The sequence below is a fragment of the Alexandromys fortis genome, unplaced genomic scaffold (genome assembly GCF_014885135.2).
Source record: "Alexandromys fortis isolate MF-2015 unplaced genomic scaffold, M_Fortis_MF-2015_v1.1 scaffold_198, whole genome shotgun sequence".
NCBI classification, from domain to species: domain Eukaryota; kingdom Metazoa; phylum Chordata; class Mammalia; order Rodentia; family Cricetidae; genus Alexandromys; species Alexandromys fortis.
This window is the reverse complement of record NW_026068111.1, coordinates 2,842,963-2,870,151: the sequence shown is the minus strand read 5'-3', so window position 1 is coordinate 2,870,151 and position 27,189 is coordinate 2,842,963. Positions and strand designations below refer to the sequence as shown.

Genomic DNA, 27,189 nt, shown 5'->3' with positions numbered 1-27,189 from the left:
CCACTATTTCAGACCCATTTCCGCCCTCCCTGTCCCCAATCTGCCTTGCGTCTCCTCCATGACAGCTTGACTCGCTATACTTCATTAATTCTGACCCGTGACCCGACTCTTCCAACCGGTGAGAGACTCAAACAAAGGTGGCACAAAATACAGACTCCACCCGGCACAGAAGGGAAGGGGCGGTTAGCTCGCCCCTCCCTTGGCCGCGGAGCTAAACCTAAGGCGCATGTACCGCCAGACGACGTCGTGCGTTGATGACGTCACGCAAGGCGCCACCTCCGAAATCTGGTCGCAGTCCAATGTTGCCCGCTGGAGCAAGTCTGTTTGTGTACTGTGCCTACGTTGTTTCTTGAGCACAACGGGTTTTTCTAGCGGAAACTTAGACAAGAAAGAGTCCTGGTGACTGAAAGCTTCAGAACAAAACGAAGAAAGAGAAAGAAGAGGCCCGATTGAGACGTCATCAGAGCGCTCCGGAAGTGTTCCGAAGATGAAGGGTAAGCGGGATGAGACACGAAATTGGGCACGGATCACAGTATTGAGAGGGTCGGGACTGGAAGGTGAATCAGGGATACCTGTTCCAAAGAGTCCCAGGACAATATCCAGGGAATTGACTCAGCACACAAAAGAAATCGAGACCCAGAGTGTGAATCAGCCCGACTCTGTCTCTAAGCTAGGAATAGATTTCAGGATCGAGGGTGTTCTCCCCCGGGAAACTAGAAGAGGTGGATCCAAGGCCTTGGCCAGAAGTAGGCACTACCTGCCCTGATAACTGTGGCCAAGTGCCTGCTCCCCTCTACAGCCTGGTTTTTCACGCTTCGTCCTGTAAAAATCTTCCCAGGCGCAGTATCTCAAACCTAAGGCGGTGGTATTTGATCAGAACACAGATGTTTCAAGAAGGGGAAGCAAGCACTGGAGCACTATTAGAGGGGAGAGTGGACACGATCGAGATTATTCACACTCCTGCCATGTCCTGTTATCAGAGATCACGTGCCTTGGCATATCTCGACTTCAATATTATGTGCACAGAGAAACTCCCAGGAATCCACAAGGATGACCCCAGCTAAGACCCTAAGCAATAGTGGAGAGGATGCCTGAACTGGCCTTGCCCTGTAGTCAGATTGATGACTATCTTAAATGTCATCATAGAACCTTCATCCAGAAACTGATGGAAGCAGATGCAGAGATCCACAGTGAAGCACTGGGCTGAGCTCCCAATGTCCAGTCGAAGAGAGGGAAAGCGATAATATGAGCAAAGGGGTAAAGACCATGGGGGGGGATACCCACTAAAACAACGTACATGAACTAATGGGAGCTCACCGACTCCAGCCTGACAGAGAGGGAACCAGCATAGGACCAAACTAGGCCCTCTAGTTTATAGTGACAGTTGTATGACTGGGGCCACTGGCAGTGAGACCAGGATTTATTCCTACTGCTTGTACTGGCTTTTTGGAACCCATTCTCTTTGGAGGGATACCTTGCTCGGTCTAGATATACTGGGGAGGGCTTTGGTCTTGCTAGACTTTGGTGACTTCCCATGGGAAGTCTTTCCCTCTCTGAAGAGTGGATAGGGGTAGGGTGGGGGAGAAGGTGAAGCAAATGGGAGGAGAGGAGGGGGTAGGAGCTGGGATTGGTATGTAAAATGTGAAGAGATGGTTTTTTTAAAAAATAAATTTTAGGGACTGGAGAGATGGCTCAGTGATTAAGAGCACAGGTTGTGCTTCCAGAGGTCCTGAGTTCAATTCCCAGCAACCACATGGTGGCTCACAACCATCTGAAATGAGATCTGGCGCCCTCTTCTGGCGCGCTGGCGTACATGGAGGCAGAATGTTGTATACATAATAAAAATAAATAAATCTTTTAAAAAGGAAAAAAATTAAAAATATAAATAAATAAAATTTAAAAATATTATGGGCATAGTTAGGAATAACTAATTTAAAATTACTTAGAAGAATTAATGAGACTAAAGTAAATATGTACACATACTTCTGAGTGTATTTGTGTCCTTTTAAATCAACTGCTTGACAAGCAATGAGTATACCAGAGCTGTTACATGTGTACTGATGCAGAAAGACTTCTAATCCTGATGATAGGCATCTGGGGTAGGTAAAACAAAGTTATTCCTAGGGTCCCAGGCCCTGCACATTTTTCTCAGTAAACAAACTCAATCTACAGTTCAAGGGAGAACCAGATTCTACATGTAAAACTGGTAACTGCCTTGATTTGTTTACTTGGGCAAACATGTACTCAGGGAAGCCCAAGAGAACAGAGATGGGCTTTTGTTTCTTTGTTTGTGTTGTTGCTATTGGGATAAGACCAGCTATGTAGTGGAACTCACAGTGTAAACTAGGCTGGCCTCTCCCCCTGAAGTGACAGGATTAACCATGAGTATCACTACACTCACCTTAGAGATAAATGTATAGGGGGTCGTGTGAGCTACATTTTCTGGTCATTTGCTCTTTCTTATCCCATTTACTCCTCTACTCTGTCCCCCAGTGCCACCATGATGGTTTCCTCCAAACAAATAAGAAACAGGAGCATGGATGGTTAAAGGGATTTCAGCATCATGCTGGACATATTTAGAACTTGAAGAAAAACTGTTATATTTTATCTTGTCAGGATTCTGAACTGTGAAAAATCTGTTTCGAATTTCTTGTAGTCAGCAAATTGTAGTGTTTCAACCAACCACACGCCCTAGCCACCAATGTCACCTCACCTTTAGAGTCTTCACTACTTAGTGAGCACCGCCCTCGTGTAACTATAACCTGTATTTTAAATGAGAACAACTCTAGAGTGTTCCAGCGAGGACTTCTTTTAGACAGGCAGAATCTGGAGTAGGAACTAAACCCATGCTTTAATAAGATACCAGTGACTCTTAAACACGTTAAGCTTTGAGAAGTGTTCTTTTTAAACCTCATCCTGGGAATTTCTAGGACAAATCCAGCCAGAGGAAAGAAGAAGAAGTGTCTAAGACAGTTGAGGTGGTACATGTCTATAATCCCAGCAACTAGCACAGGGAGCCTGAGACAGGAGTGTTGGGGGTTTAAGGCCACTGTGGGCTCCATAGCAATTTCTAAGCCAGCCTAGGATACAGAGTGAGGCCTTGTCTTAAGTAATATGTAACTAAGCAGCGTTCAGTAGGGTCAGGACATGGATCCAAGGTGAAGCACTTGCCTGGCGTGCATGAAACGCCACTGAGTTTAACCCTCAACACTGCAGAGTAAAACAGGAGGATCATCCAAGAAAGCTTTGCCTTTTCATACCAGCTCAGTATTCCTTCTCTGAATAAGTGTAGCTATTGTCAGGGTTAGAAAAGCCTTGGGTATTATACTCATTCCTAACAGAAGTAATCGTCTGTTTTTGTGTTTGTCCCCAGCTGTGATTTACCGTGCATTTCCTCACAAAGAAGCCAGAGAGCACGATGTGCAGGTACAGTCGTTCAGAGGGGGCTGGGAGCAGTAGACTTGACAGCAGAGCAGGCCAAGTGTCTTCTTAGACTCATCTAGCTGTTCTTTCCCATGGGTTACTCATCTGCACAGGTCTTACTTTAGGCCAAATCAAGGTCTTTTTGGTTGGTGTCTTCATGTTCCAGGCTCCTTTCTCAGGGTTCCAGAGTCAGCTCCTGATTTCATGTCCTCTCCCACTCTTTAGGGAATGACAGACAGCCTGTGCCTACCAGAGACCTGTCTTGATCTTGCCCCGTTCAGTGCTCAGCCAATTTCATACGTGGATGTTACAGATTCTCTCTGGATGTTTCACAGGCTTTGTCAATTGGGCAGAAGCTTTACCTGTGGCTCATATCCTGCCAGGTTGTGTGGGGCACGCCTTTAATCCCAGCACCTATAGGCAGAGGCAGGCAGCTCTCTGAGATCAAGGACAGCCAGAGCTACACAGAGAAATCCTGTCCCAGAGAGAGAGAATATGAATATCCTTTAAATCAAGATGTTAAAAGGCCAGTTAACCACCTTTAATTGTATTTCCCCATGAAAGAGAGATCACATATGTATTTAAAAGAACCAAATTGTCCTTCTATTGATGATGAATTGTTTAGCCATCCCTGACTTGAACTACCTCAAAGATTATGTATTCTTTTTATCTCCTGCATTAGCACAAAGAGGGTATCATTTACTATTGATATGCTAACCAAAACCTGGCAGTTAGCGTCAGACTTGTTTTTACTGTCTGGGTGATGCAAAAAGAACCCAGCGAATGGCCTAGCCAAGAGGTGGTGCTCAGAAAAGAGCACTGCCCAGAGCTGCAGCAGATGAAGGCCGAGTGAGTTACCTGCAGCCAGTGTAGAATAGACTGTTGCTGCTCCCGCCTGAGAGGTGGGAAACGAAGCGTGGGACTGATGCGGCTGTGAAACAGTCTCCCAACATTCCCCAGGAGTCCATATAACTCTATATGTCCTGTGGTTGAGAGTGAGTGTGCCCGAGATACACTTTACACTTTCTGCCTCAAAGTGGCCTGGAGCAGACCTCTCCAAGAGCAGCCACATGGAGTCCACAAGGCTGAAAGCAAGGGAAGAGGACTGTGCTGCTCACTGTCAGAATTCCTCCTCCTTGACCTACCTGGAACCCCCAGGCAGTTTCCCCTAATACTGAAATGGCTCATTTCCCTAACAACCTCAGTTCTCTTCCACTTCAAGATAGTCTTGTGGTCATGACTTATTAAATAACCTGTGTAGTTCATTTCTCAAGCTTCCTTCCCCACAAGGATTAGAGAAGGTTTGCATTACAAAGGATTTTGAATGCTCAGTAGAGTAACCTCAAGGAAGCAGGACTGGTCAGCATTTGACCTGGCTGCAGTGTGGGGCGGTGTCACAGTTAGCACATGAGTGTGACTTTTACATCTAGGTAGTTGTGTGTAGGAAACACTTGGTAGACAGGAGATGTGTGAGCCTAGCTCAGCAAAGATGGTGGCTCTCAGGAACGGGATGAGTGCCTTGGTGTCTGAAAGTAGAGCAGTGAACCACACCACCCTGTCTCTGAGCAGGAGCTGGGAACTCAGCGGGCTGAGGCCTTTGTGAGGGCCTTCCTGAAGCGCACCATCCCACACTTGAGCCAGCAAGACTGTGAGAGCCATCTGCAGCGCAAGGCTGTGGTCTTGGAATACTTCACTCGCCAGAAGCCAAAGCAGAAGAAATCCAAAGGCCTCTCTTCCAAACAGAGGAGAGACATGAGGCTCTTTGACATTAGCTCAGAGCAACAGAGGTACGCCAGTCTTCCCATGGCCTTGCCACTCACCATTGCCTAGTCTTCCTGGTAGGGCTCTGGACTGGGGATTCCAGGGATTCCCTGGACAGCTCTGCCCCTTTAGTCTCAGGGGCTTCTCCACCATCTGCCACAAGGGGGCAGCGTCCCACTACCAATTTTCTTATGTCATGGCTTGACCTCTAAAAGGGAGGCGTTGGTCAGATTGAGGACTTTTCAACATTTAACTTCTCTCCTAGCCTCACTAAGTGTCTCTGTTGCCCATAGCAACAGGCTGATATTCTTTAATATGTGCTTTCCTATACCCTTTAACATCACTAGCAGAATCACTCACTCATAGGTTGCTGCCAGGGAGAGGTCCTGCCTTGGCATTTCAGAAGTTTCTGAAAGGAATGTGTCACTGTTTTGTGGAAGGATGTCTCCCTCGAGATGGTTCTGAGTTTGCGTTTACAGCCACTATGTTTAGGCTTTGTATAACACTCCATAGCCACGCAGCCTTTCTTGTCCCAGAAAACAAGAGAGTGTCACTTTGCACTGGAGCTGCCTCCTTGGAGTCCTTGCGGGAAGTGCCTGTTTCAGATTTGAGCCTGGTGTTCTTGTCTCTGATCCTGGCTTGGTATGAATGGGCACCAAGACAAAGGATAACGACCCCAGAGAAAAGCTCTTGGTCCTTTACCCTCCCTTCCAGACGATCCTGCCACCTTACACAAGGTCCTGCCTGGCAACCTGCACCTGGGTTGTTATGGCTGAGGCTACATCACCACCTTCAGATGCTCTCCTGCTCTGAGCCAGGGGCCCCTCCATCATGCCCACAACTGGCCAGGAGGAAGGGCATCAAGGCGAAGGCCCCCTCTTCCCTTCTCGAAAGCAGAAATTTAGCCCTGAAAAGGTTCTGCCAGGGAAGAAATTGAGGTTCAAGGAGGGGAATGTACTTGGCCTTGGTCACATTGTCGTCAGGGCACCTATGGCTTCCACGCAGTCTCGGGTATTCCCTCGTGCTTACTCTTGGCCTTGAGCCCAGCTCTGGTTTGCCGAACACTGGAAATCCCAAGCTTGTGTTTCTGACTCTGACAGATACAGTCTCTTCCTCCCTCTGCATGAACTCTGGAAGCAGTACATCCGTGACCTGTGCAACGGGCTCAAGCCAGACACGTGAGTTTTATTTCTGAAGCCTGCCATGGGATTAGATCCCAAGTCTTGCGTGCACTAGAGACGCAGCCTGGGAAACCAGCTGGCTGTGGGCATTTGTGATCCTGTTTGCTTTGTTACCAGCTCTTCTTTGTGGGCTCTCTTGACCTCCTAGGCAGCCACAGATGATTCAAGCGAAGCTCCTGAAGGCGGATCTTCACGGTGCTATTATTTCAGGTAATTTCTGTGAGAGCATGTGGTCATCTGGAGACTGTTACTCAGTGGCAGTACTCAGCCTGGCATCTGTCACTTGGCATCCTGAGGTTTCTCTTAAGTTACAAGCAGTGAGATCTAAGGTGGTTGTGACCTGACCCATGCTGGGACTTGTTAAACACACACTAAGTGGTGTCTGCATGCCGTCAGCTCATACTGTTGTCACCTCGCCTCTAGTGCAGACTCTGGGGGACAGATTCCCCCTCTTCATGTTTCCAGGGTGCCATCACCAGTGCAGACTTTTCCCAAGATTGCCAGACTCATTCACCCCATGGCATCCAACAGCTACCTGGACAGCCAGGAGGGGCCTCAAAGTACCTAACACAGCCCTTAGTCTCCCCTGTGGTCAGCTCTCTGATTCTGACACATCTCCGTATCCAGTTTGTTCAGGCTAGAGACCTAGAAGTACATGCACATTACCTCTTTCCTAATCCTGCACCTCAAGTCGGTTAACACACCTAGTTCCTGAGTCTGACCTACCTCTAACTCCCTCAAGCTGCTGTGGAAGCTTCTCTCACCCTCCCCTGGCTCACATACTGTTTTATTCCTACATACACACCAGAAGAAATACACAGAATGAAGGCTGTCATCGGACATCAGACTCCTGACTGCCATTTGCCTGTCCTAAGCCTCCAGCAGCTTCCCATCCAGTCAGAGTAAAAATCTACGATGACCTTTGGCTGCCCTCTGTGTGACTTGCACACCTGGTGCCTTTGCTTGGGTCCTTCTGTTGACGAGGGGCTCTGAAGGTTCATGCATTGACTCCTGCTGTAACTCAGGTCCCTTTCCTGATGTCCCTTCCTGAGAGTCTACCACCACTAAGGTTTCCCCTCCACTCCCATTGTGCTGTTCTTATTTTCTCATAGCCGTTATCAGTATCAAGAAATAGAATAGTCTGTGCTGTCTATCACTGTCCTCCATGAGAGCTTCAGCACACAGGAGCAGGATACAGGCCATCACGTTCAGCGTCCTGTCCCAGCACTGACCTAGCACACTAAGCCCATAGTTAGCTCCAAGTGCTGATTACATGGAGGAGGCAGGGCCCTGCCAGTGAGGGGACTCACTTGTCACTTCTGGGCAGCTCTATAGGAGGACTGCATTCAAGGAAATGTTCAGGAGAGTCAAAAGGGAATGATGGATGTCCTGCCCATGGCACTTGCTCCATCAAAGCAACACGACTGGGCTTAGTTCTTTCTGTGTATGGCCTCTTGGCTCCAGAACCCTGCATAAAACCCAAAGGATACCTGAGAACAGCCCAGAGATTGCAAAGCCCAGGACAAAGAGTTAGGAATCCTGGGCTCTTGCTGGCTTGGTCATTGCTCAGCTATAAAGTTGCTATCCTCTTGGTCTTCTCTTCCTCAGCTTAGAAGGGCCAGGCTCCTAGTCCCTGAGACCAATCTGTGACTGCTGGCACTACCCAGGCCTTATCCTCATCTGCTTTTCTCCTTTGCAGTGACGAAATCCAAGTGCCCCTCCTATGTGGGGGTCACAGGAATCCTCCTGCAGGAGACCAAGCATGTCTTCAAGATCATCACCAAAGAAGACCGACTGAAAGGTGTGTGCTGTGTCCCTAGGGTATGAGAGGAGGGGGGAGGAGCGCCTTATCCTTTCCTTGAGGCTTTCAGGTTCTACTTGACTATGGAGTCAGAGTCTGCAGGTTCTTGCTATGTTATGTACTGCAGAGAGAGGCCCCTGCCCCTATGGCTACCAAGAGACATCATGAACACAGCAGCCTGTCCATAAATAGGACAGAAGAACTGCTTATCTGGGTCTTTGGCACCCATTGCTAAGGTCACCACCTCTCAAATGAATAACTAAAAGACAGGCAGAAGAAACCAAAACAGCCTGCCACTGGAGTTCTGAAAACTGTGCCCTTGCTGGAGACACTCTTGAGTTTTAGCGTTGTTGGGAGGAGAGAGCCATTTGTTCATCCCTAGGCCGCTTATCCCTGAAATAATCACGCATATTTAAATCACTGCTTGGCCCATTAACTCTAGCTTATTGGCTAATTCTTACATGTTAATTTAACCGATTTCTCTTAATCTGTGTATTGCCACAAGGCTGTGGCTTACCAGGTAAAGTTCCCAGAGTTTGTCTCTGGCAGAGGCTCCATGGCTTCTCTCTGACTCAGCCCTTCTTTCTCCCAGAATTCAGTTTAGTTTTCCCCACCTAGCTAAGTTCTGCCCTGCTATAGGACCAAAGCAGTTTTTCTATTCATTAATGGTAATCACAGCATACAGGGGGAAATGCCACATCATAGCATGGTTATTGCCACTCCAACAGGTACTTTTGAATCTTCCAATACCCCAGTACCAGACCTTGCCCACAAATCCAAAGTTCAAACAACAGTTGAGGGGTTTATACTCATTTCTGTTGATGCTAGAAATCAAGACCAAGCTAATCCTGGGCTCTACGCCTGAGCTACCACCACAGCCCTGCTTCATTGTTTTTCCATTTCCCTGTATGTTCTTCTGCTCACTTTATAAGTCTAAGGAAGTAATGGAGAAGTTTCCCCACTCTGCACAAATCTAAGAACCAGTTCAAGACTGTATGGGAAACTGGGTTTGGTGGTATGAGAGCCCTCAGTTCTGGGAATTAAGTTGATCACCCCTAAATCTGGAAATTAGGCAGGGAGTTATATTTAGACTGTGAATCAAATAGCCCAGGTCTTTTTTGGGTACTTCTGGCATGGGTCTTCTCATTCCTGTACACTTTTTAAAAGACAGTCTTATATGCAGTCCTGGCTAGCTTGGAGCTTGCTATGTAGACCAGGCTGGCCTTGAACTCTCAAATCTGCCTGCCTTTGTCTCCTAAGTGCTGGCCATAAAGGTCTAGCATCACCTTAATAATGTTGTGGGAAGTCCTTCTGTATTGTTGCTTTTATTGGTAAATGAATAAAGAAGCTACTTGGGCCTATGACAGAGCAAAACAGAACAAGGCAGGAATTCGAAGCAGAGATAGAGGAGAAAAGGCAGAGTCAGAGAGATGTCTTGTAGCTGCCGAAGGAGACAGATGCCAGAACCTTACTGGTAAATCACAAGCCTCATAGCAATAATAGAATTAATAGATTAATAGAAATGGGTTAATTTAAGATGTAAGAGTTACTTAGTAAGAAGCCTAAACTATTGGCCAAGCAGTGCTGCAATTAATATAGTTTCTGTGTGATTATTTTGGGTCTTGGCAGCCGGGAAATGAACAAGCAGCCTCCGACTACTTTAATACAATTTAAATGTAAACATGTGTGAATCATGCTTACATGAACATGAATGCACTGTCTATATTGTTCCTCATCCTTTTTCCTTTCTTCTTTTCCATTCAGTTATCCCCAAGCTGAATTGTGTATTCACCATAGAAATTGATGGCTTCATTTCCTACATTTATGGAAGTAACTTCCAGCTTCGGTCAAGTGAGAGATCTGCCAAGAAGTTCAAAGTAAAGGGAACAATTGACCTGTGAACTCTTTGCCACTGGCGACAGATGTCCCTGGCAGCTGAGAACTGGAAACACCTTAAATACCCACTTTTCCATGAAACACTTTCTGGCTGTGGCCCATCTCGACTCCAGGGAAAAAAGAGTGGCTAAAGAACATTGAACAACACAGGAGGAAGTCGGGGGTAGAGATTTGTCTCTCCAGGGAGGAAAGACTAGCAGAAAATACACCAGGACTAACCTTGGGTGATTTGGGTGGCCATTAGGTTCTGTCTTTCATACTTTCCTGTGTTTCTGGAACATTCTGTGCTAATAATGATATATTTGGACATCTTAGTTCCATTTTTGGCTGCTATATTTTTAACCTTTCTACTGTGTAAGACCAGATGAGGTCTTTCTGCACGTGGCCATTGGAACTACAGGTCAGGACCAGCATTAAAAATGGCTGGGATAGCTACTCTGTGCCGGTATTGAGGAGGCCTTGTCATTGACACCTGGTTTAGAGGGGCCAGTTGCCCCTTGTTTGTAAGAGGTGTGTGACTGCTGGCCGGCTCAGAAACTGCCCTGGCAATAGTAGGTGACGGCACATCCAGCACTCACCCCAGGTCAGCAGTGGTGCTGGGGGTCAGTGCTCGGTGCCTCCCACTCAGACTGCACTGGATGGAAGAGGAATGAGTGAGCCTGATGATCTTTATATGACAGAAAAACAGCCTTCTCCCTCCCAGAAACCAAAGTGCTCCCCCTAGTCCCAGAGATTATCTAGGCCCTGGTTCTGTCAACATCATCTAGACATTCCTCATGGCACTGTCCCATCCCACCTGGCCCCCGTGTTATCACAGTCCTTGCCACCCAGGTTCAGGGTACACATGACCTCTCAGCCTGAAAATGATCATTGTCTGAGGTCTTATGGACTGGTAAAGAAAGGCTAAGATCTGAACCAGAAGAGCTGGCTCCAGAGTCATGTTCTTCCCAGGAGGACAGCCACGGGGGTGAGAGAGACAGCTAAGAGTGTGTGTATGTTCCTTATTTACCCAGCACTCTACCAAGGAACTCTTCTGTGTAGAGTGACTGCTGTTCTAGCTGGCTCAAAGTGCACAGGTGCTGCACCTTCAGAGCAGACCTGTCCAGCCCCACCCTCTGTGATGTAAGGGGCGCACTATGTTGCATAAACACAGTTGCTTCCCAGAAAAGCTGCTGGTGCCACTTGCCAAGTGAAGCATGTTACTGCTGGCCCCAATCAAGTGTCCATTGACTCGCTAAAGACATTCTCCCTCAAGGGAGACAATGTACTGCTCACCTGCCATAGAGTCTCTGCTCTTCCCCTTGGCTGGGATGTGCTGTTGTTGTCTCCCTGACCTCCCCAGGGGACCAAGGTCCCCAGCATCCTCCCAGATACTGTTCCTGAGGAAACTGCACTTGGTATTACATGGAGCATGATTATCCAAGTCCCCACAACTTCATGGAGAGGGGTATGGTATAGATACTTGTGACTGTCTCCAAGGAATAGGACTGTGGTAGAAATGAGATTTGGGGTGTAGAGAGTCACATGACAACCTACTCTGTTGAATGTAAACCATGCACTACAGAAACATGAGCCCCATGCAGAGTGCCATAGAAGCCAATGGGAAAAACAGTTGGCATCTCAAGAAAGGGCTCAGACTGCTGTCGAAATTGGTTTCTGCTAAGGCTTCCTCCTGACTGGTCAACAGCCAGCTCTCTGTGCGTATGGTCTGTCCTCAAGAGGGGAGCTCTAGTGCGCCTCTTATGATGCTGTGATGAGAAGAGATGATAGCATCTCATCTATGACCCGTTTATCCTTCGTCCTCATAAAGATCCTATCTCCAAACAGTCGTGTTGGAGGATAGAGCTTCAACACAGGAATTTGAGGGTAGTTAGTAACGACTGTGAAATGTTCCTAAAAAGTTGGCTTTACCTCCCAGGAAGGTGGCAGTATCCAGTCTGGACCCCATCCACAGACAATGGCCTGGGTTTCTCTGCTGTTTCTTTGCTGTATGCTATGCTTGGGACACCAAGCAGCTCAGCCTAACTGCTAGGCTACGAGCTCACATTTTCCTGAATTTCATGGGCTTTGACTTAAGGTGCACGCACAGTATCCAGAGTCCCGGAGTTGTCAGCAGCCAAACTCCTCCCTCCTTGTTCCACTGGAGCCAGCAGAGTCAGGAGGGAAATGTGTAGAGGGAGGGGATGGTTAATGTCCACACGGCTGGATTGGGAAATGCTTTGAAAAGGGCACTTGGTGTGTTTCTGAGGCTTCCAGAGAGGATTAACTGAGGTGGAAGATCCACCCTATACATGGGAAGTTTCATTCCCTAGGGTCAGGAGCTGGATACAATAGAAGGAAGCTTGCTACGACACAGGCATCCTTGCTCTCCACTTCTCTGTCACGTGTCCTGTCCCACTGTGTCTTCCCTGCCATAATGGCTGACGCTGTAGCAAAATAATGCCTTCCTCATGTCACTTGTGTCAGGGATCTTATCACAGGGACAAAAAGTCCAACATGGGAGATGGGCAGAGTTGGCCCCTGAGGGAAGCTGTGGAATATGAAGAATTAAATCACACCCAGGCCAGAAACCTGAAGAACCCAGGAAATCAGAGCAAGGCTTGGGAAGGTCTATCTAGGGGAGGAGAAATGGGAAGGGGACATGTGACCACTAGTCTCAATGGCGATGCCTCAGGTTGCACCCAGCTATGTAGTGGTAAGAAAGAGATGTCAGGAACTTCTAGTATCTTTCTAATCTATGGAGCAGGTTACAAAATTCTGATCTTTTCATCAACACCTGAAATCTTTCAGGGTCTCCAAGCTACCATCTGTCAAGTGAGACAACTTGACTGCATGAAGGCCTCCTAGATTAGGCTGCTGGGATTCCTGCAGCAGCATAAGCAGGCACATGTCTGCAGCAGCTGTTCTATGCTGAACTTCAGCCATACTGAGTCAGGTCCCAGGAGTGGAACTCACATGTCTATGTCTTTGTGTAACACCACCTGCTTCCTCCAGTCACCAGTATTTGAAGATGGTACATTCCAGATGGCATCTAAGTCTCAGTCCTGTCATCTGATTTGACCATAGATTCTTGGGCCAGTCTTTTCTGGATGCGGGAAAGGATCATCCAGTGACCAGGCTCTCAGATTCTGAATAATAAACATGAAGATTCTTCCCAAATACATAATTATGGTAAAAGGCTCACTTTCTGGACAATGGCTTTTGTATTAATTTAGTTTGCATTTCTTATCTATAATGACTCATTAAGACATCTGTTAAATGTCTATAATATTAATTTAATTCTAATAGAACTGTATTGGAATTATCCATTTAATTAACCTCATAGGCCTTTAATGGATATCTTAAATAGACATCATTAACAAGACTGCTAGACAAATTAGAACATTTTTTACCAATAACATTCTTGGTAATTTCTCATGAGCTGTGAAGGACAAGCATTGCTAAGTAGGCAGAGACGACTGCAAAAGAAAAAATGTTAGAGTGGCAGGAAATCCAGAATGGACAGGACCCCGAGGGTTCACCATTCTGTGTCCCAGGAGATTTCGGCAAAGATGTTTCCTGGCCACCAAGATCGTACTCGGGAACAAAGGCTTCAGCTTTCATATGCATTTACAGAAAATATTGTGTCTGTGTTCCCTTGGACTGAGCTCCAGGTAGGGAAGAGTGGAAGGAGATGGGAGCATGAAACGAATGGAGAAAGAGAGAAGTGTTAGAGAGGGGAGGGTCATGACATTGTATGATAGAGCAGGGAAACTGGGACTCACTAGGATAAGGCAGGTTGGTTGGGACGGAGTGTGGAATGGGATGAGATGTAGAACACTACATTGCTTTTTCCTCCATCATCCACTCAACAACTGACCAAGTGATGCATCTTTGCAAAGCCTAAGGCTGTCTCCCCATATTGATCTCCTTTGACCTCCTTCCAGTCAGCACTCAGCAGGAGTAACCACTCCTCACCCTGGCACTCCTCTTTATCCCTACCCTCCTAACTTTCACCACCTTCTTGGCCACTCCCTCTTAGAGTCCTTCAATGGACCTTTATATTCCAGACATATAAATGTTGAGCTGCCCTCATTCCAATTGTTAGACTTCTTTCCAACTTTTCTCCCTATCTGGTCACATGGTCACAAACCCAGGTTCACCTAAAGTTCTCACAATCATATTTTTCAAGCAGGGAGGAAGTATGTTCATTGTCTTCCCCAAGTTAGATTAACAGCTCAGTAACAATAAAGCCTGTGTTTTGATCATTCTGGATCTCCAGTTACCTAGAAAGAACCTGACCCATGATAGAGTCTCATTGAGTGCTGGTGTGAAAACACTGCCCTTTGACCTCTCCATGTAAGTACATCTACTTCCACCTCATGGAATTGTCTCATTGCCTCTGAAACTCAGGTACAAGATCCAATTATGCCTTGCTTCTTCTCCTTTGTCTGCAGCCACATCCGACCTTTCTTGAAGTCCTACTGGACGTCAACTTAATAAGAACTGAAGTCTCCTCCCAGCTCTGCTCACATCCTATCTCTTGATCTCATCCTGACCACACCAACTGCCCAGCCCGCCCCAGCCCCAGCTCTCCCTTGGCTTCCCTGACTATACTCAGCCACGTACAAAGAAGGTGGCCATTGAAACAGGACTCAGACTGTGCCATCCTTTCATTTAAAACCCACAAGTAACTTTCCCCTAAGTTGATGTTAATCATGCTCCTGTCCTGAATTCCCAAGTCCCTCCCTGATGGCCCTATGCTCCCCCTCCCCAGCACCTGTCCTGTCCACTCTAGAACTCTCAAGTGTGCACTGCTCCACTCTCAGTGTTTGCTCCTGAGTTCTTTCTCTGTGGGAATTTCTTTGTTGTCCCTCAATCCATGTCAGCCTTATTTTCTGCATTTGTCTCTGTTCTACTGGAAGGTTCTCTTGTGACCTTCCTAGGTCACTCCCACCTTCCTAGCTCAGCAGCCCCTCCTCCACCAACCTATCACTTCTTATGTGTACTACAACCCTTGTCAGCTGGGACTTTATCTACCTATTTGTCATTAGAGCCATCAAACATCCCCATATGGTGATGACACTGCTTTGCATAGAATGTGTTTAGCAGTCACTGGGCATGGTGGCACACACCTGTAATCTCAGTGCTCAGGAAGCCTCTGAGGCAGAAGGATCATGAGTTCCAGGCCAGCCTGAGCTACATAGAAAAACCTGTCTCAAAAACCACAAGGAAGACCTCAAAGTGTAGTCCAGTGGTAGAGAGCCTTACCTAACATCGTCAAAGCCCTAGCACCCACTCTCAGCACAGGAAAAAACATGTTCATAAGTATTTGTTGTTTATCTAGTCGTAGTGGCTCATACTAGTAATCTAATCACTTGGGAGACTGAGACAGAAGGAGAACCATGATTTAATAAATAAGTTAAAGAAAAAAAAAGAGAACCACGAGTTCAAAGTCAACAGTGAGTTCTAGGCCAGCCTGGACTACACAGTATGAGACCCTGTCTCAAACACACACACACACACACACACACACACACACACAAGGTTTATATGTGTGTTGTCTTGTTAGAGAGAGGGAGCCAAGGGTGGCTATGATGAGTGAGTGGGCATTGGTTCTCACAGCTGCCACGATGACAGCAGTGACTCCATCCCTGTAACTTGTCCACAGCAGGTCCATATGCTACCCTCCCATACAAGCAGGCTTTGCATCCAGCAAGAATCCCCAGATGCCACAACTGCCCTGTGTCATCAGAGCCTGCCCCCAACACACACAGAGAATCACAAGTCCACACTCCACAAACCGCATGACCACGGAGCAGTCCAGCATTATATGCCTTAGCTCCACCCATTGAAGCAGAGTGTGAGCCTCTGTGCTCACATCTTTGATAGTCAGGAAATCAGAGGTCAAGGCCCAACTCACTATCCACCCTCAGTTTCAACAACAGAAGATGAGGAATGAGGAGCAGTGTCTACTACTGAAGCATTTAATATGCACACATTAAATTGTACCTTCAGCCAGAAGTGAGAGAGAGAAATGTCTTATTGAATGCTTCCACGGGCCCTCTCTCCACAGAAAGCTTGCCTTGCAAGGATCATGAGGTGGAGAGCCCTTGGCTGCCTCAGTTTCCTCCTCCAGTCTATTATACTGTGTTCCATGACCACACAGTGCACACAAACATATTCTACAGGTGTGTGCCTCTCTTCCTGACACATGTTTGTGGGGACAGCATGGAATTGACATCTCTCAACATTACAAATTACACAAGAACAAATGGGGTTCCTTCCAGATGTTGCTGTTTGGAAATTGGGTTGTATCCCTGCCCTCAGCAGAGGTTGTGACAAGGCCAAGCCAAGAGCAGGAGCCCTGAAGCCCCAGGATCAGCTGTTGCCATGCCCTTCCTGCTTGGACCTGAAAGGTTGCCTTCAGACTTAGCACCACAGACAGCCCAATGCTACAGTTCAGGGGCTGAAAACGCGGGTTAAATGCTGGTGGGAAATGGAGAGAATTATAAACTTAGTATTTGTGCTTTCTCTGACTCCCGCCCTTCTCCACTGGAACAAACAGCAAGCCTTCCTTGCCACGATGGACAGAGTCCTCTGAAACCGAGACAAACCAAATCCTTTCTAGTTACATTGCTTCTGTCAAGTATCTTGTGACCACAGGGGGAAATGTATACATACGTGAATGAAAAAGTGTTAGCCAGGTGAGGTAGTTCATGACTGGAGGAGGCTTGGCCAGAAGGATCACAAGGGAAAGGCCTGCCTATGATACCACTAAGACTCAAAGCCAACCTGGAAAACTTAGACACTGTTCTGTTAAATGAAAAAGGATGCTGGGCTTTGTTGCTACAATTCCTTCCCTTCAGGAGATGTAAAGAATGTCTACCTCCTCCTCCTAAGGTGCCAACAACAAACCAAGAGGTGATTCAACCAGAGCTTGCTCTGGGGAACCAGTGAGTTGTTAGACTTACTTACAGAGCCATGAGAGACTGGAAAGCAGCCACACTGAAAGTTCTGCATCCAGGATGGATGATCCCTCCCCCCCTAGCTGTGTGCATGGTGTCCCCCTGTCTTAGGTAGATTTCTATTGCTGTGATAAAGCACTGTGGCCAAAAGTGACATGAGAAAGAAAGAGTTTAATTTCACTCTCATGCTGGCTAGTCTTATATCAACTTGACACAAGCTAGAGTCATTTGAAAGGAGGAAACATCAATTGAGAAAATGCCTCCATAAGATTCAGCTATAAGGCTTTTTTCTTTTGCATAGCCGTCAAATTATTTTTTAATTCTTTTATTTATTTTTTTTTTGAGACAGGGTTTCTCTGTAGCTTTGGAGTCTATCCTGGAACTAGCTCTTGTAGATTAAGCTGGCCTCGAACTCATAGAGATCTGCCTGCCTCTGCCTCCCGAGTGCTGGGATTAATTTATTTATTTTGAGACAGGGTTTCTCTGTAGCTTTGGAGTCTGTCCTGGAACTAGCTCTTGTAGACCAAGCTGGCCTCGAACTCATAGAGATCTGCCTGCCTCTGCCTCCCGAGTGCTGGGATTAAAGGCGTGCACCACCACCACCACCTGGCTTAATTCTTTTTATTTTTAAAACAATCTTTTTTTACATACCAATCCCAGTTTCCTCTTCCTCCCATCCTCCAGCTTCCCTACCTTCTCCCCTCTCCACCCCCCATACACTCGGCAAAGAGGGTGAGGCTTCCCATGGGGAGTCAACAAAGTCTGTTGCATCACTTGAGGCAAGACTAAAACCCTCTTCTCTGTATCTAGGCTGAGCAAGGTATCCCTCCATAGGGAATGGGCTCTAAAGAGACAGTTCACGCACTAGGGATAAATACTGGTTCCATTGCTAGTGGCCCCACAAACTGCTCAAGTCACACAATTGTCACCCACATTCAGAGGGCCTAGTTTGGCATTATGCATGTTCCTCAACTGTCAGTCTGGAGTCAGTGAGCTTGTACTTGCTTGGTCAGCTATTTCTGTGGGTTTCCCCCATAATGGTCTTGGCCCCTTTGCTTATAATTATTGCCCCTCCCTCTCTATGATCGTAATCTAGGAGTTCGGCCCAGTGCTTAGCTGTGGATCTCTGCATCTCCTATCATCAGTTAGTGGATGAAGGTTCTATGATGACAATTATGGTAATCATCAATCTGATTACAATTTGGGTACTCTCCCCACTATTGCTTAGATTCTTACCTGAGGTTATCCTTGTGGATTCCCTGGAATTTCTCTAGTGTATAATGCATTTTAATTAGTAAATGATGGGAGAGAGCCCAACCCATTGTGGGTGGTGCCATCCCTGGGCTGATGGTCCTGAATTCTATAAGAAACCAGGCTGAGCAAACCATGGGAAGGAAGCCAGTAAGCAACACTCCTCCATGACCTCTGTATCAGCTCCTGCCTCCAGGTGCCTGAGTTCCTGTCCTGAATTCCTTCAGTGATGAACAGAATTATGGAAGTATAAGCCAATTAAACCCTTTCCTCCCCAACTTGCTTTGGGTATGGTGTTTTGTTGCAGAAATAGAAGACTAAAACAGCCCACATTAGGCCTATGGTCCATCGTGAAGGGAAGTCAGGGCAGGAACTCAAGGCAGGAACAAAAGCCGGGAAGCAGAAAGAATGTTCCTTAGTGGCTTATTCCTCATGGGTTACCTACTCTGCTTTCTTATACCATCCTGGACCTCCTGCCCAAAGCTGGTAAGACCCTCAGTAGACTGGACCCTCCTGCATCAATCTTTAAGCAAGAGAATGCCCTACAGACAACCCAATGGGGACATGTTTTTTAACTGAGGTTGCTCTTCCCAGATAATTATACATTGTGTTGAGTTGACAAAAACCAACCAGGAAAGTCTTTTTCCTGACTCCTTCCCTCCCTATAGGGATATCTTAGAGGGCTTGAGTCCTCTAGCCCTTTCTAGAGACCCAGAGGCCACATGAAATAGGGCAGAATTAGACAACTAAAGATGTAAATAGTCAGATGAGGGCTCCATGAGCATCCTTAGCCCCTCCTTCTAAGAGGAAACATCAACAGCCAACAGGCCAGCTCTGATGATCTTTAGAGAGAAAACCCAGTTGACCTCCTGAAGATGGCTGCACTTTGGCTCACAGGTTAGTCCTGTGCAATAGGATTATAGCTTTATAGTCTACAGATAGAGCACTTGCCTAGTATGTGCAAGATCCTAGGTTCTGAGACACTGGGGGCAATGGGAGTCATCTGTAGGAGAACCATGAATAAGCCTATTAAGTGCAGGCTTAGCAGGTATCTGAAATAATTTAAGCATTGCCATGATAATCTCATCCCAATGATAGGGCTTAGGTTACTAAGGGCCTTTGCCTAAGAACCGCATATTTAAAGCAAGAAAACACCAAGTCCTAAGGAATGCAGTATGTCACCAAATACATGATTTAATATCTCCTGTCACCTCTCAAAATATTGGCTCTTTCTCCACCCTGGACCTCTGGAGACCAGGCATTCAACCATGTTTCAGTCACTAGGGTGTGGTTGCCTTGAATCTGCTGGTCCCCACCCCATAGGTCATCCCGAATTTAGTGGGTGAGGCAGTGACTAGTGGAGAAGGGGCCATGTGACTATAGAGTGGGAGAGAGAAGAGCCACGCCTATATCCTGTGGGAACTGACGTTAGGATGAGGGAGGCCAGACATCTTCACTGGGTAAGACAGGCAGGAAAATTGGCACGGGGTAAGACATAGAAGGTAACTATAGGTGCAGCTGGAAGCTTCAGGCTATGGACGGGCTGGGAAGAAGCCAGGGAAGAGTAGGCAAGAGGGAAGGGGTAGACCAGAAAGACCAGGACAAGGAACATAAGACCAGGGAGGAGGTGGCTATGGCCTGTGAAGGATATCTGTAGCCTAAACCAGGGCTAGCATTGGAGGCTGTTTTAGTTAGGGTCTCTTTTCTGCAACAAAACACCATGACCATAAGCAAATTGGGGAGGAAAAGGTTAATCTGGCTTACACTTCCACTTTACTGTCCATCACTAAGGGAACTCAGGACAGGAACTCAAACAAGGCAGGATCCTGGCAGCAGGAGCTGATGCAGAAGCCATGGATGGGTGCTGCTTACTGGCTTGCTTCCCTTGGCTTACTCTGCCTGTTTTCTTAGAGAATTCTGGATAAGCAGTCCAGAGATGGTACCACCCACAATGGGCTGGGCCCTCCTCTATTGATCACTAACTGAAAATGTGCCTTAGAGCTGGATTTCATGGAGGCATTTCCCCTTACTTTCCAATGACTCTTCACTTTCGTCGAGTTGACACACATAACCAGCCAGTACAGAGTCACACAGAAGCATGTTTTTCCTTGTTGTTTGTTTGCAATGCTGGGGACTAAACCCACAGCCTTGAACCTGCAAGGCAAGCATTGTACCTATGACCTATACTCCCAGCCTTTTTTGATTTTTTTTCTTGTTTGCAGTGAGGAGTGGCGGGCTGTGTTCCCGCCCGGCTCCCACATGGTTAGCTTTACACCCGAAATAACAACACACAAATTGTATTCTTTTAAACACTGCTTGGCCCATTATATCTAGCCTCTTCTTGGCTAACTCTCATAATTTGCTTAACCCATTTCTAATAATCTGTGTAGTACCACGAGGTGGTGGCTTACCGGGAAGGATTCTAGCCTATCCATCTTGGGCCGGAGCTCATGACTGTCTGAGGTGTCTGCCTCATCGCCTTCTTCCCAGCATTCTGTTCTGTCTACTCCACCCACCTAATTTTCTGCCCTATCAGGCCAAGAAGTTTCTTTATTAATTAACCAATGAAAGCAACAGATAGACAAATGACCCTCCTCCATCACTTGTTTGATTGGCTTTGATTTTTTTTCTTTAAATAGGATCTCTCCCTTGATAGCCCAGGTTGGCCTGGAACTTGCCGCTTGGATCGGCCTGGCTGGGGAACTCCAGCTCTCCCTGTCTCAGCCTCCCAAATGCTATGATTATAGACATAGTTTAAGCATATTCCCACACAGCCATCTCAGAAACAGTTCTGAAGCATGAAGATAGCATCCATGAGCAAGGTTTCAGAAGCAGTCTCTGCCTCTTTGAATCTCCATGTACCCACTACAAGGTGGCCCAAAGGAGATCAGACTTACTAGGGAGACATGCATATAGGCTGGTGATGGATTGTAAGTGGGGGCCTACTGCCCACAGGACTGAAAATGTGGGGACAGGCCTGCAACCAAGGGCTCAGAGAAAAGGGGAGTGGGAAGGGAGGCAGGAGAAGCATGTCAGGTCCCAAAGATCAGGATCGAGGTGGGCACAGCTGAGAGGTACCAGAGAAGTAGATCCTTGCCTGTCTTGTTTGTGTGACCTTAGGCAGGCCACCATGGCCCTTCTGGTTTCTCAGCATCATCTTTAAAGTAAAAACTATGAGTGAACTGTGTAAGGGATCAAGTTCTTGTGTGTGGCTTCACCCCAGAGTTGTGTTGTAGGAGGCCACTTGTTCACTCTCAGGTGCCCAGACCGTGAAATAACCACACAGAAACTATATTAATTAAATCACTGCTTGGCCAATCACTTAAGTGCATTGCTAGTTAACTCTTACATCTTTGGTTTACCCATTTCTATTATTTTATATTTTACCACGAGGCTCATGGCCTACCAGAAAGGTTCAGGCTGGCGGCTTGCGTCTTTCTCCTCCTCTGTATTCTGTTAACCCATTGGTCTAAAGCAGCTTCTTTATTAACGAATGGCAATAAAACATATTCACAGCATACATCACCTCCCACGTCCGAGTTGTGGGTCTACAGCTCTGTCTTCCAAACCAGGGACCAGGCACTTTCCAAAGCTGTCCCTGCCACAGCACACTCCAGTTAGCCACACTGGCAGCCCATTTACTAGCTGAGGACACAGATGTGTCTACCTAGAACCACACAAGAGCAAATGTGCCTCATGGCTGGACCTCTCTCACCCAAATCATCTGTGTCTCCAAAACTTAAACTCACCCTGAATTTAAACCCCATGGACAAGAAAAGACCAAGACTCTTTTCTGTAAGGCAGGAAGGAACCCCTGCCAGCTCCAGGCTCCTACCCGTGTTTACTACAGGATTTACAGACTGCAATAACCATCGAACACCCTATTATCCTGCAGCCTAATTAATATAACAGATAGTTACAGTCCGCTCACTGCAGCTTATGTTCCTCTGCGGAAGCCCTGAAAGCCACCTGGGCCCCATTCCAGGAGTTTTTATGGTGGCAGCCCCTCCTTGGCTGGGTTGAGTCGGACATAAGCATAACCCTAAATAATGAAGGCAGAGGGCCTCAGGGGCGCCTGGTGTAGGGCAGCTCGAGCTGAGCCTGGAGTCCTGGGTCAGCTCAGTGCTATGCTGGCTCTTTCCTTTCCATTGCAGAGGCTCGGCTGCCCCTCAAAACACATGTGGCCGTGTTCCAAGGCTTCCCTGTCTGGCAAAGAAAGGAAGTGCTTATCCCCCACATCCTACTAGGTCTGCACATCTGCCTTCTCTCCCTTCCTCATGCCAGCCTTCCTTTTGTCCTTTGGCTCAGACGAAGCTGCCAAAGTGATCAGGGTTGCCAGAGTCTTGAACCAACCAGGGTAACTGGTCACCTTACTTCAGTCACACTAGATTCATCTTGGTTCCAGACATGCGCCTGCGAGGTCTTCCTGCTGTGGGCCTATGCCTTCACCTGTTGGGGCTGCAATCATGAAAGGACCACAGATCAGATAGCTAACAAAAGACTTTTGCATGACTCTGGATGCTGGCATGTCCGAGATCAAAGTTTCGAAAGATTTGATGTTAAGTAAGGCCCCATTCTTTAAGATAGCTGTCTGGCTGAGACCTCACTTGGCCAATGGTCAATTCGGTCTCTAGGGACTCTTTCAAAAAGACACAGTGCTCGCCAATCATGTGCTCACCAATCTTTCAATAAGACACGGTGCTCACCAATAGTGACCCAATCTCTCCTAAAGACCCTACCCCATCCCTCCTTTGTTGTTGCTGTTTGGTTTTGAGACAGGGTTTTGCAATGGAACTCTGACTAGACTTGTAACTTACTAAGCAATCCAAGATACCCCAAACTCCTATCAAACCTCCTGCATTAGCTGGGATTCCAGGCAATGAATTACCACAAACAACAAAGTCTCTTCACACCATCTGTTAGACTGGGTCTTAAAAGTCCCCCATGGACTCATGGATTTGATTACCCAGTTCCCAGGTGGAAAGGTGCCATTTTGGGAGATCTGCGATCTGAGCTTTATAGCCTGACTTTGGTTCCATCTTGTGCTGTCTGCACCCAGATCTGCATCATGTGAAGAAACAGTTACAAGCTCCCGCCACACAGACCACGCTGCCCCATTCCCCCACTACATTGCTCTGAAATACTTCAACTCATGAGCTAAAACAATGCATCCCTCCCTTTAAGTGTTTCTGTCAGGTATCCTTGTCACAATCATGTAACCAGGCACCTGTCACATTTGGGGATTGGCTTCGGATTCAGTGTTCAGCAGTCTGTCTAGCTTCTGTCAGGGCCTCAAAGGGATGGACGCTGGGGGGGTCACCTTTTAGAGAGCCTTTGTCCCCTTGTCTTGGAAACTGACCTTCCATGGCCAATCTATTCTCATGCATGGGCAAAGGGTGAACCTTGCAGCAACTGCCCACTCAGCTCACAAGAAAGTGTGGGGCTGGCCTCTCTCAGGAAGAACACATGTCCTGCTCAAGCCTGCATGTTAGAATCTCTGGGGAGCCCAGAACAATACCAATTTCAAGCATCATTGCGTCTCCAAATTTAAACCAGAACCCCTGGGGCATGGACCCTAAAATCTACATTCTTTCAACTTCATAAATCATTCACCTCTGCAAGCCTGCAGTGTGGGCATGTTTGTAATCCCAAAGCTTGACAGACTGAGACAGGAAGAGCATGCATTCAAGGCCAGCCTGGGCTACATAGTGAGATGGCGTTTCTAAAACTAAAGCCTGGAAATGTGGCATGATTCTGGGTTCCGCCCCTAGCACAGAAGAAGAAGGAGAAGGAGGAGAGGAAGACTATGAGGAAGAGGAAGGAAATGGGGTTCAGCTCACATAGATGCTCATTAAATTTTCTCTGTCTTGGTTCTTGTTTTGCTATCCTAAGTATGTCCACTAAGTCCCCAAGATAACCACAGACATACCACACACTGGGGGCATAGAGAGGCACAGAGGCCCGTCCAACCAAAGGCAAGATTGCAAGGGTTTAGATGCATCATGATATGCCATGATATGTTATAGACTTTGAACTCAAAAAAAAAAAATCTATCATTCTTAGGGATTAGCACAAAGACCTCTGTGCAGGTGTTTGGTGAAAGTCCACAAAGCTGGTGTGATCAGGCACTAGTAGGTCACTTCAAAGGCCATCAGTTCTTCACAGAAGTTTCAGTGACCTCACAACCAGGATCTGTCTGTTCAGCATGCCATGAAGTGAGAGTGCTGTGTACTAATGCCTCCAGACTAGGTATCATGACTTCCCCATGTCTTATCATTAAGATAACAGGGGTGGGAGCCAGAGAGGTGTCTCCATGGTTAAGGGCACCTGCTGCTCTTCTAGAGGACCCAAGTTCAGTTTTCAGCACCCATGCTGAGTGTGTGACAGCCGTATGTAATTCCAGTTCCAGGGCATCCAACACACTTTTCTTACCTCTATTTACTCTTTTTTTTTTTTCTTTTTTGGTTTTTCGAGACAGAGTTTCTCTGTGGCTTTGGAGCCTGTCCTGGAACTAGCTCTGTAGACCAGGCTGGTCTCAAACTCACAGAGATCTGCCTGCCTCTGCCTCCCGAGTGCTGGGATTAAAGGCGTGTGCCACCACCGCCCGGCTTATCTCTATTTACTCTTGCATGCACCTGACACACATAAACTCATGTAGGCATAAATAAAACACACAAATAATAAACAAAGCTTTAAAAAAAAGACAGTAGGGGCAAAAAATAATTTAAGAAATGAGATAGACAATGTGATAAAATATCAGAGTGGGGCCAGGCGGTGGTGGCACACACCTTTAATCCCAGCACTCAGGAGGCAGAGCTAGACCAATCTCTGTGGGTTTGAGGCCAACCTGTTCCAGGAGAACCATGACTGCTACACAGAAAAAACTCTGTCTCAAAAAAAAAAAAAAAAAGAAAAAGAAAGGAAAGAAGAAAAGGAGGAAGTAAGGAGGGAGGGAAGGAGGGAGGAAGGGAGGGAGGGAGGGAGGAAGGAAGAAAGGAAGGAAGGAGGAATGGAAGGGAGGAAGAAAGGAGGGAGAAAAGGAAGGAAAAGACATCCTGATTTAGACCCACCTAGAGACATAAGAATGTCAGAGCACCCTCTCAGTCTGTACCCCCACTATCACAGCCACATTTACAGGCTGTGGAGGTCTCTGTGTAAGCTCAGTCACCACTCACCACCATAAAAAATGTCTGGTATAAACCAGTCATGGCTAACCTAGGCTGCCTGCCAGGGATTAGCTTTAAAATGGCCATGTGACCCTCTCTTGAAAAATGAGAGCAGGTGTAGCAATTTTTAGCATTGTGTATCCAAACTTTCCTAGTCCCTTTGTGCTTGAGTGGGGCCATAACACCCTAGCTGATGCCATGAGCAGAAGCCATGTGTGTCATTTCAAAACTACGGCATTTGGAGGCCAGTGGGAGACTCACCAGGGCTATGTTTCCCTTTGCTCTTCCACCAACAAGGTTCTAGATAGCACTGGTCCTTCAGTGGGGTCTCTGAGTGACCTGAGGAAGAATGAGCCCCTGTGACTGCTAGTATTCACTGTGAACTCAACAGGGTCTAGAATCACCAAGGAGATGAGCCTGCCATCATACCTGGGAAGGATTATTTCATCCCTGGGATGGACAGTAAATCATTACATTGATTAGGTTCTTTGAAGCAGGAAGACTCACACTTAAGTGGGCAGCTCCACTCTCTGGCCTTGGGTAAAGAACGTAGAAAAATGAGAATGCTGGCAGAGCACAAGCATTCATCACTGATTCTCGCTTGTGACTGTCTCAGGATCCTGCTACCGTGACATCAGACCATATGGACTGCCCCCTTGAACTGTGAGCTAAAATATACCTTTTTATCTTATGCCGCTTCTTTCAGAGTATTATCTCATAGCAGCAGGAAGTGAGACTAAGAGAGCCCCTTTACTGACCCAGCATAACAAGCAACAGAGCAAAGCAGACTTATTTGCAGTTATCAAGGCTTTAGGACATTTTGTTACTGATCTATAACCTAGTTTATCCTGACTATTACAAACCAGGAGAGCAATAGACAACAGAGTGACCCCTTTGTTTCTAAAAGTAAGACACAGAACAGGCACTTGTACATAAATCATCCTCTAAGGAGTGTCAAGTCAGGATGAGAAACCCAGAGGTGCTGTTTTTCATAAAAATGACCCCCATACACTCATGTATTTCAATGCTTAGTCTCCTACTGGCAGAACTATTTGGGAAGGATTAGGAGATATGGTCTTGTTGGAATAGTGTGTCACTCGGTGTGGGCTTCAAGGATTCAAAAGCCAACACCATTCCCAGTTAGTGCTTCTCTCTCTCTCTCTCTCTCTCTCTCTCTCTCTCTCTCTCTCTCTCTCTCTCTCCACCTCATGCTTTGATAAGAAGATGTCAGCACTCAGCTACTGTGAGGGGGTGGCCATGGATTTACCTTCTGATACTGTAAACAAGCTTCTAATTAAATGCTTTCTCTTGTGGCTTGCTTTGGTCATGATGGCTCTTCACAGCAATAGAGAAGTAGGTAAAACACTAGACTCAGCCCCTACCTCAAAATCAGAAGCCAGAATGAAGGAAAGCCACTACCCAAAGGAAATCACGAGGCAGAAAATGGCAGAGAGACTGAGAGAAGTGGAATCTTGGGGCCGTAAGATGTCTCAACAGTTAAGAGTACTTGCTCATGCAGAAGACCTGGGTTCAGCTCCTAGCACCCCCATACTCTCCCATCCATCTTTAACTCAAGTCCCAAGGGATCTGACACCCTCTTCTGACCTCCCTGGGCACACACATACTCGTGGTGCAACTACATACACACAGAAAATGCTCACACACGTAAAGCAAAAATAAATAAATTTATTTTTTCAGGCATCCATCTTTTTTTAATTAATTAATTTATTTATTTATTAAAGATTTCTGTCTCTCCCCCCCCC

General features: G+C 46.8%; 1 protein-coding gene across 1 annotated transcript; it reads left to right on the top strand.

Annotated features, from left to right (window-relative positions):
• Positions 1-249: 249 nt before the first annotated feature.
• LOC126489917 (ribonuclease P protein subunit p29) lies at positions 250-11,888 on the top strand. Its single transcript, XM_050124518.1, has 7 exons — positions 250-494; positions 3,374-3,426; positions 4,993-5,210; positions 6,285-6,362; positions 6,514-6,575; positions 8,065-8,166; positions 9,931-11,888. The coding sequence occupies exons 1-7, from the start codon at positions 488-490 to the stop codon at positions 10,065-10,067; spliced, it is 657 nt and encodes a 218-aa protein (XP_049980475.1). The 5' UTR covers positions 250-487; the 3' UTR covers positions 10,068-11,888.
• Positions 11,889-27,189: the final 15,301 nt, after the last annotated feature.